The sequence below is a fragment of the Eublepharis macularius genome, chromosome 13 (assembly GCF_028583425.1).
Source record: "Eublepharis macularius isolate TG4126 chromosome 13, MPM_Emac_v1.0, whole genome shotgun sequence".
Taxonomy (NCBI): domain Eukaryota; kingdom Metazoa; phylum Chordata; class Lepidosauria; order Squamata; family Eublepharidae; genus Eublepharis; species Eublepharis macularius.
The window spans coordinates 55952354-55963011 of NC_072802.1; the positions used below are offsets into that span (position 1 = coordinate 55952354).

The 10658-nt window shown below is 46.9% G+C and overlaps 1 protein-coding gene across 1 annotated transcript in view; it reads right to left on the reverse strand.

Annotated features, from left to right (window-relative positions):
- The window catches only part of KSR2 (kinase suppressor of ras 2), a 239082-nt gene extending 228980 nt beyond the window's left edge, over positions 1-10102 (reverse strand). Inside the window, exon 1 of the mRNA XM_054996749.1 lies at positions 10010-10102. Within this exon, the coding sequence (XP_054852724.1) occupies positions 10010-10102 (93 nt within the window). The remainder of the gene's footprint in view (positions 1-10009) is intronic.
- Between the last annotated feature and the right edge of the window lie 556 nt (positions 10103-10658).

Sequence of the window (10658 nt, forward strand, 5' to 3'; positions counted from 1 at the left end):
AGATATATCATGTGTGATAAGACAACAGATCAGGATGTGAATCTGACGGGTCTGCATCTCCATATTATTTTTAGGATCTTCATGGAACAACTGGATTTGAATAGAATTTTACATTTGAAACTAGACCAATCTAGCTATAATAGTATGACATGAAATTTGGCTAAAAAATTCCTAAGGCGATTATCAGTTTCACTCTATCAGAACCACTGAAGATTTTTTTTGTATGCAGGAGAAAACAAGATTGTATTCCTCCACCCATAAATCATGGTCAAGGATCAATATGTCTTTGCTTTCCCCGATATTTCTGACTGCAATTATTCATGTTAAAAGTGACCCTATGACATATGCTGCTCGTGGTTCAGCAACAATAATACAGAACTTCTCACAAGGGTCATATTACCAATAATGGAAATTAAAACATTCATTATTATATGATGAGGATCTATTAGAAGTGATTACTCTGGATGAATACTAGTTTCTTAATAGTACTGTGAAGACGTTAACTGGTTAATCATCTGGAACACAGCAAGAGACTTCATATGAAGATTTTTTTTTCTGCAAATAAAAGTAACATGCAAATATCAGACCAAATTTGAATTGAAACATTAAATTGGGGTCTCAATCCTGAGAGAAAGCCAACATGTTTGCACTTTCAAAGGAGGGTAAGACTCATGCTAGAATTGAACCATACCCTGAAGATTCTGAACTATAGACAATCAAGATAGCTAACAGAGCGATTTCTAAATATGTAGATTCATACTAAACAGGGTTCAGAAAATCATATAACAATGCAGACTATTAAGGGACTGGATATGAATCTTGTTGCTGAATCTTGCTAGCTGCCTCACCATCTCAGCAGTATTTGCCTGACAGCATAAAGCCTGGGAAACACTATAGTTGCCAACCTCCAGTTGGTAGCTGGACATGTTACAACTGTTCTCCAGGACACAAAGATGAGTTTCCCTGGAGAAAATGGCTGCTTTGGAGGGTAAACTCTATGGCATTATACCCTACTGGGGTCACTCCCCTCCCCAAACTCCACCCTCTCCAGGCTCCACCCCCAAAATCACCAGGAATTTCACAGCCTGGAGCTGGCAACTCTACCAGAGGCCCTTAGAGCAAAAGGAGGAGAATTGTTGGAGAATATCTTGCTGGCTACATACCACCCCAGCTGTATTTCTGTCCTTCCTTCCTATCTGCAGGTAGGTGTGGCCAGAGGCACAAGGCAGCAGCTGGTTTTGAAAACCTACACATGGTTTGGTTGCATTTTTTGTTTACTTCTTAATTGTGTTTCGTTTGTTCATATTGTTCCATATCCAGATTGGGTGTTTTTATGAGCCATTTTGGGTTTCCACAAAGCAAAGCAAGGCATTAAATTATCTAATGAATACACAATGCTATGGCATGCAAAAAGTATGCTGCTGTTTATAGATGCGGGCAAAGCATTAGACTGGGTCGAATGGTGTTATTCAGTGCCAGTACGGGATTGTTTTATCTTAGGAGGCAGATTTAAAGAGTGTCACCAATATATGTAAAGACTAAAGTTTAATCAACAGGACATTTTTGGACCGCTTTGTCTTCAATGGGATGACCCATCAGAGATGCCACTTTATCACTCCTCCTATTTGCACCGCCAGCTATTGCAATCCATCTTCCTCAGGAGTTGACTTTGGCTTGGTTGAAAATCTAAAACTATGCTGTATGCCCCAGCATGAATGCTTACTAATCCTAAAACTTCTTTTCCATTTAGACGTTTATACCCCACTTTTCTCACCATCTAGAGAAGCTAAGGAGTTCACAAACTATCTAAAAATATTACTTTAAAAATATATAATATGATGATCCAGCATCCTGGCCTAGTGGTTTCAGTAGTTCAGCTCACTCAGAACTAGTGAGCTAAGAGCCAAAGGGACAAAAGTCTTAACAAAGCAGGAAGAACTGGAAGGGTTCAGTATGCAAGTATCAGATGCTACAACCAGGAAGCAAAACCAACCCTAATAAAGGAATGGAAATGCAGGGATCAGACTGTGGCAGGACAACAATTTTACAGATATTTATTTGGTCTCAGACAAAATGGAAAGACATATGGCTCCTTTCATATTTTTCCCTTTAAAGCACTAGTATAACCTGAAATTCACAGTTATTTCCAAGTATTTCTCCATTAACAAGAGTATTTTGCAATAAATACAAAATTCCAGGATCCACGTTTGGAGAAATTAGCAACTAGAGAAAATGTGGCCTCATGGTGCAATAACGTATCTTTCGGAAAAGTGACTGGAGTTATGGGCCGTAACCGTGTTTATTTCAGTATTTTCAATAAGGTCCACTGTGAAGACCTTTTGCTTTAAAGTGGAAACTTGTAATCTTTAAAAAATAAGGAGCTGAGAGCATTATTAACAGATGAAGAAAAGAGAATGATATTCCAAATTAATATTGGCAGATCTGAGAAGGAAAAAGTTTAAACCCAGTTTCAGTATAAATAAAGTGGTGAGTTACCTGATAGCCAAATCCAAAAAATAACAATATTTTTTGTGCACATCCCTGTTCAACACCTACTTTCCCTGCCAAGCAAATGCATTAAGTGTGCATAGCTGCATCTTCCCACTCTCCCCCCTTGAATTGGGGGGGGGGGACAGAGACGCATCCTACTTTTAGCATCATAATCCTGCAAGATTCCACGTCCCTTTCACAGCAATAATTCAATACTGTTTGTTGGCTTAAAGCCCCAGATCGTCACAAAACAACATCTAAACCAATCGCAAGGTACCTTGGCAATTTCCAAAAGAGCCATACAATTAAATTTCAGTCATACAATTAAATTTCACTCAACAACAAAAAGTCAGTCCAAAACCAAGATACGCCGTAAGAGAGAAAGAGCTCATTCACAAAACTGTTGGCTCCCAGTACACCATCGCCACGAGGAGGCATCACAATTAAAAGTCAAGCTAACCATTACAGATTCATGATCAGATCTCCCAATGGTTAAAAATGGGGGAGGGTTCTAACTTGGATTGAGGCTGGTGGGGTGGGGGACAGGGTTACCTCCTTTTTCTCCGCACTGGAAACCCACCCTCTCCCCAGATGCTATGATCTTTGCCAAGAAAAACTGATGGCTATCTACATTTAACCCACCTTTCCCCTGCTGTTACCACTAAAGCTCAAAGGGAGTTCTGACTCTCGAAAGCTCACACCCTGGAAATCTAGTTGGTCTTTAAGATGCTACTGGACCCGAATCTTGCTCTTCTACTACAGATCAACATGGCTACCCACCTGAAACTATCACTAAATCTGGAGTGTGTGGATTTCTATCAAGGAAAATGGCATAAAGGGAAGGTTTACACTCCCCACGCACTTGCCACCAATTCAACCCCTCACCCCAGTAGCTACTTTTTAAGGTTAAGGTACCCATCAAAAAACGCAATCAAGGATTTGCAACTCAGCACAGAGACTGGCCCTGATGGGAGCTTCTTGCTACTCTTGCTTATTGCACAAACAACCGTGCATAGGGTTGCCAGCCTCCAGGTGGTGGCTGGAGATCTCTCAGAATTAAAACTGATCTCCAGGTGAGAGAGATCAGTTCCCCTGGAGAAAATGGCAGCTTTGGAGGATGGACTCTATGGCATTATACCATTCTGAGGCCCCTCCCCTCCCCAAACCCCACCCTCTCCAGGCACCACCGCCAAAATCTCCAGGAATTTTCCAACCTGGACCTGGCAACCCTAACTGTGCATAATAAGCAACATAGCTTAACCTGGCCAGCAATTTGCATATCTTGTCAGGGTTTGTACTGCCTGTGAAACCACTAACAATGCCTAGAGGGAATCTTTCTAGGCGCCTCATATAAAAGACTATACTGAATATAATGAATTCCAGCTTCAGAGAAATTGTAACCCCACAAAACTCAAACATGCTAGCGTTCTAACATCAGCATGTTTAAATCATGATTTCTGCAACAAATTCTATATTGTAAGCAGAAGGAACAAGACCCAGTCTGTGCAAGAACCCTGGTTTGGCTGGCTTCGTGCTTCCTTCCGATCTCCCTACAGAGAAGGTATCCTCTCTGTCATATCATTGCTTTGGCCTAGTGGCCACAGAGGGCAGAGTGACCCAATAAACTGTGGTAACCAGGGTTTGAGCAAGCTACCCTTTTTAGTGACATCAGAATGCTGCCTGAGAAGCAGCTGGCACGGTCACACACCAGCCTGTTCTCATATGAACAAGCAGCGTTTTTTAAATCTGTGAAGTGCCTCGATGGGTCATGCCTCTAAACACCAATTATTTTTAGACAAAAGTGGAAGGGCTGTTGCACTTGCATTCACACCCTATTTGTCAGCTTTTTGAAAGAACCTGGATGGCCCCTGTTGCTGGGTAAGATGGATCCTTGGTCTGATCCATATGGGCTCTTAAGCTAAAAGGCCACATAGTTTAGGCACAATGGACCTGCTTACATGACCTGGATAGCCCAGGCAAGCCCAATCTCAGCAGAACTCAGAAGCTAAGCAGGGTCAGTCTTGGTTAATAACTGGATGGGAGACTTCCAACAAAGGCCAGGGTTGCAGAGGCAGGCAATGGCAAACCACCTCTCTTGCCCTGAAAATCCCACCAGGGGTCGCCATGAGTCAGCTATGACTTGATGGCACTCTCCACCCTCATCTATACCCAACATCTGGCAACCAAATGCATACTGCCCATCTTTAACTGTCATGGCTAACAGGCATTGATAGACCAACCTTTAATATTGTGTCAAATCCATACTGTTTCTAAAAGGCAGGGAACATCCAAGTACAGACAAAACTTTTTATGTTATGATTAGTGAGTTCAGAATAGTCATACTGCTTCCTCCAGTCACGAGAGAAAGCGTCTTGATGGATCCAGTGATTTTATTTTTTTTTTAAACCCAGTACTGTACGCAGGCAGCATATGGGGAAACCTGAAAGGTGTCTTGAGCTTGCTCACACAGTCCTTTACATGCTACAAATTAATGAGGTATGTTCTGGTTTGCAGCAAACCCCAGATTGCAGTGACAAATAAACAATGCTTCACACTTGGCCCGCAAACCATGGCTCATTTCCAGTTTGTGATCCTAGTTTGCAGGGCGAACACAAACCACCATTTGCTAGTTCAGATGTAACAACTATCTACAGGTTGCTGCAGGTACAAGAAATTAGCTATCAACGTGCAAGAGGAAGGAAGGGGAAAAGTAATCAGGTCACTTCAATACTAAAACATTCTTTGGCATTATTTCTGAACCAAGCCACGGGTGTGTGATGAATGACCTAATAGGCCTTACCTAATATCCAGGAAGCTATGTTGCTAATTTTTTTCTCTATAAAAGGTTTGTAATTGACTCTCTGTCTCAGTCAACTGTAGCCAAAAGTTACTTATCTAAAATTCACTGTCCCCCGTTGCCAGTGGACTTGCCCCTTAAACAGCAAATCAACAGACCCTTTTGCAATTTTCATTCACATGTATGCAAACTTCTGATTCTGCAAATGTTGATGACAAGCTATTCGGATCAATGAGGTTCTGAGGCTGACAGCTCTTCATTGCCACAACAGGAGCCGCTTTGTGACGATTTACAGTCCTGAGTGACAGATGCAGACTGCCTTATGCCATCATCACCCAATGCTGCGAGCATTTCTCCCTGAATCACAACTTAGATTTTGCAGGGGTGCATCAAAGATCTTTTAAATGTATACCTGAAAGAACAATTTGAGAAGGCACCTGACATGTTTTCAAACACATGTGCTGCATCATACAGATAAAACGTGCTTGATATACCAGGATTGGGTGTCGTTTCCTGTCAAGTGCACACTTCAGGGGCAAACCAGATGAGATACCAGAAGATTTGAAAATGCATCTTCCGCATAGTTTCATTGCTAAATAGTCTCTGGGAGGGCCCTAGTTAGGGTTGGAGCCACAGTGCAGGGGAAAGAATATCTTGCTTTCCCACCCCACAGTCTCTCCTCAATTTAGGGCTGCCAATCCCCAGGTGTGGCCTGGAATTTTCCAGGAATTACAACTGATCTCTAGACTACAGAGATCAATTCTCCTGGAGAAAATAGCAGCTTGAGGGCAAACTCTATGCTAGACCATAGATTCTAGATGAAATCCCTCCCCAGATTTCCTCCTCCACAGGCGCTGTTCCCAAATCTCCAGGAATTTGCCTGGCTGGAGATGGCAACCTAAAACTCAGAGCTGCTACTTGCCTGTTTGGGTAAGTACATGCAACTAAGGACTATGTCTTCCACTGTAGGGCAAATAGCCCAGGAATTTCTGAAGTTGCAAAGCATGGGAAAGAGGCGAAAGGGTAATCCTCCTTTCCACTGTCTCAATGGTTATTATTTAGCAATAAAAAGTGCTGATCTGGAGACACCTCTCGCAGATCTTTCCGCATTTTGTCCTTCCTTGGCAAAGCTGGGTTCTCTTGCTGTGTAACGTCAGCAATGGCCCTTTGGGCACAGATCCTGTCCTGATATCTGTGATGCTTTTTACCTAGAGATTTGTCCCTTTGCACCAGTTCCTAGGTTTCCATCACCCGCTAGATGACTCCACACTTAGGGTTGCCCGCCTAGCAACAGCTAGAGCCTGTGTCTTTTCTACTGCAGAACTCACTCCATGGAATAGGCTCCCTGAGGGGGTCGGCAGGAGCACTGCCAAGCCAGCCTATTTGCCAGGGCTTTTCCATGTTGCTTCATATGTCAGGCTTAGAATTGCTTATGCTCCTTTCAGCATTCAGAATAGTAAAGATTCCAGTAGCACCTTTAAGATTAACCAACTTTATTGTGGCATAAGCTTTTGAGAATCACAGCTCTCTTCATCAGATGCATCTGACGAAGAGAGCTCTGGCTCTCGAAAGCTTATGCTACAATAAAGTTGGTTAGTCTTAAAGGTGCTACTGGACTCTTTACTATTTTGCTACTACAGACTAACATGGCTAACTCCTCTGGATCTATCAGCATTCAGAGTTTCTTCAACTCTTAGTGAAATCCTAAGCAGAGTTACTCCCGTGTGCTTAGGTAAAAGGTAGGTAAAGGGTAGGTAAAGGTAGTCCCCTGAGCAAGCACCGAGTAATTACTGACCCATGGGGGGACGTCACATCTTGGCAAACTTTTTATGGGGTGGTTTGCCATTGCCTTCTCCAGTCATCTACAATCTACCCCCAAGAAACTGGGTACTCATTTTACCGACCTCAGAAGGATGGAAGGCTGAGTCAACGTTGAGCTGTCTGTCTGAACCCGGCTTCCACCAGAATCGAACTCAGGTCATGAGCAGAGCTTGGGCTGAGCATCTTACCACTCTGCACCATGGGGCTCTTCCCATGGGCTTAGACTGGAATAACTCTTCTTAGGATTTCATGGTCTGTCTTGGATTTCTGCTGGTTTTAAACCTTTGCACATTAGCATTTACACACCCTATTACATTGTCATTGAAATTGATTGTATTGACTCACACTGTGTAAGTCTCAGTGAGAATAGCGCAAATAAAAATAAAAATTAAAAACCATTTAATGGGGTAGAAATTGCAGTTACCTTTTAGGGAGGAGGGATTAGGGGGTTTGTTTGGTGGGTTTTTGATTTGTGATTTATACACCACCTTGAGCCCCAAGAGAAGGTGGGATATAATTTTTTTTATAAATAAAAATAATAAATCCGGAAAGCATGTGGTCTATCACCAAGCAGTGGAGATCCCGAAGGTGGGAGCCATGAATTTCCACAACCTTAAAAAAAAAAACCTAAGCAAGTAACTACCATCCCCAAGACCAGATCTTAAGAGCTACTTCAGACTTCAGCTCCAAGCATGGAGAGCCCCTGCTCAGTGATAAAGCTCCTGCTCTGCGCTGAGGGTCTCAGGTTCAGGCCCAGCATCTTGAGTTCAACAGATGCCACCCGTGTTGAGAATGACCTTCTCTCTTGAGGAACTGCTGCTAGTCAGAGCAGACGATACTGAATACCAGGGCTTTTTTTCTGGGAAAAGAGATGGTAGAACTCAGTGGGTTGCCAGCACAGGGGGAAACTCTTGGTGGTGCCCCTGGTACATGTGCACACGCAAAGTGCACGCATGCTCCCAAGGCCAATGGCGTCACTTTGGGTCAGCTGGAACAAGGAGGGAGTTTTTAAAAGTTTAAATCGCCCTCGGCAAAAATGGTCACATGGATGGTGGCCCCGCCCCCTGATCTCCAGACAGAGGGGAGTTTAGATTGCCCTCTGCGCCACTCCAGCAGCACAGCGTGGAGGGCAATCTAAACTCCCCCCTGTCTGGAGATCAGGGGGCAGGGCCACCAGACATGTGACCATTTTCAAGAGGTTCTGGAACTCCGTTCCACCACGTTCCAGCTGAAAAAAAGCCCTGCTGAATACCACAAAACAATACTCAGTGGCAGCTTCACAGGCACATGGCAGTTTATATACTTATGGCACCAGTATTATTTGCCTGATTTCCAGATGACGCTGGCAGGTGAGAAGAACTTACCTGGGTGATGCTCGACATCTTGTCTGAAAGGGGCCCCTGTCCACTAAATGTGCAATGTTTACATGCCAAAGATCCAAAGCCCAAGCAGGTGTGTTAGCTTTGCATGTGTGGTGGCTCAGTGTAAACAACACGATGCTGGCTGGCACACACAACATCACATAGATAATGGCTGCATCACACTGAAACCAGGCCAAACATACAAAAAGAGAAAAGGAGACACAAGCCAGTAAATGTCCACAGCGCCTTGCTGGACAGCCTGAGATTAGTGGTGGCTTAGGCATTTATTTCTTCCCTTTAACTTTTTCACTGCTGTGAGGAAGGGTCGTATAGCTCAGTGTCAGAGCACCGGATTGCTAGGCAATCTGGTTTGGCCCTGACAGTTGAAGGATCTCAGATCACAGGTGCCGAGAAAGACATTTTTCTTCCCAAGAGTCATGGTACCAGATAGACCACCCAGTCAACTCGGCAGCTTCACATGTCTGGTGAAAACATTGGGCTCATCCTAAACTTCCTCGCAGGGTTGTTGTGATGATAAAAGGGAGCAACACCAGCTCTTTGGAGGAAGAGTGGGTTAAAAACACAACAGCCAGGTTCATACAAATCACAGCTCTGTAGCACAGAAGGGAGAACTTTGCTAAACCCAATGCACAGGCACAGGAGCAGAAGAAGTAGCTGCATGCCAAATGTTCCCTTCTACGAACTTTGAAAGGTACAAGACCCATAATGTCCAGACTGCTTGGTAAGAAGGTAGCATCATCCCCTACTAAAGGCAGAAGGCAAGAAGCAAAAGATGAGGGCAGCTGGGCAGGAAGGGCTTGCTAGTGTAGGGAGGAAAAAACAAGGCTTGTGAATCCCTAAACAAAGACCTTGGGGGGGGGGGCAACCAAACGAGGGGCAGTGGATCCTTCTAAGCTGTCAGCTGGGGAGGGGGGAAAGTAAATATTCAGTCCTTTGGGAAACAGCATGGCATAGCACCGAGCTCATTTACAGCAAACACGTGTTTCTGCTCCCCCCCCCCTCCCCAAACATGGCAAATCCCCCTGCCAGCTTTCCCTCTTCCCAAAAGGGTTGTTATAATCATAGGCAAACATGCACCCCCCCCCTCATCCAATCAGCGACACCAGAAGGCCTTTGGGTTTTTTTTTCCCTCTTGCCCCCCCCCTGCCCCCCCCCGGTCCACGGAGACGCGTTTATTTTTAACTCCTCTGCAAAGGCGGCCTTTAAGAATCCCCATGCCGGAGGATCTCCAGGTTCGGCCTCCTCTTCCTCGTGGGAGCGCGCACAAAGGTGGGACAGAGAAGAGAATTTGGGGGGGGGGGGAGAAGGAAAACCTGGGGGAGGGATCCGGGAACAGAGCGAGGAATCCCCCCAGAAGAAGCCCGGCGGCACCTTCGGCCACCTGCAGGACGCGCAGCCTCCGTGGCGCTGCACCTGCCCGGCTCTCGGCAGGCCCCTGTGCTTGCGTGCCGCAGCCGTCGAGGGCCCGCGGACGGAGCCCGCCCGGGCCCTGCGCCCCCACGCCGCCCCCGCCGCCTACCTCCAGGGTGCGGATCTCCTTCTGCGTGAGGTCGTTGGACGTGGCGCATTTGGTGCGCAGCCCCTCCAGGTTGGAGATGCTGATGTCGATCATGTTCTGCACCAGCTCGCACTGCTGCAGCGCTTTCTGCAGGCTCAGCGGCGGCGGCAGGAGCGGCGGCGGGGGCGGCTGCTCCTCGCTCGCCGCCCCGCCGGCCTCGTCCATCGCTCGCGCCTCCGCCTCCGCCGCCTCGTCCTCGTCCTCCTCCCGGATCAGGGGGATGCCGCCGCCGGCCCGCTCCCCCCAGGCGGCGGCGCCGCGGCCGCCCCCTCCTCGGCGCCCCCACCGCGCCAGCCCTCACCGGAGCCCCGCGGGGGGAGCCAGCGGCATCCTCCCGCCGCCGCCGCAGCCAGCCAGCCAGCCGCCCCCCTCCTCCGCCGCGCTCGCCGCCCGCCTGTCAAGCCGCCTCCATGCGCGCCTCTCGCCCGCCCCGCGCCGAGCAGCAGCAGCGCCGCCTCCGGGGCGGGGCGCGCTGGAGCCGCGGGCTGCGTTCACACGGCCTCTCCTCTCCGACGGCTGCTGCGCTTCGCCGGGGGGAGGCGGCGCTCCGCAGCCGGCCCGCCGCTCCGGCTCTCGCACGCTTTGCCTGCCAATCAACCGAGGCGCAAAG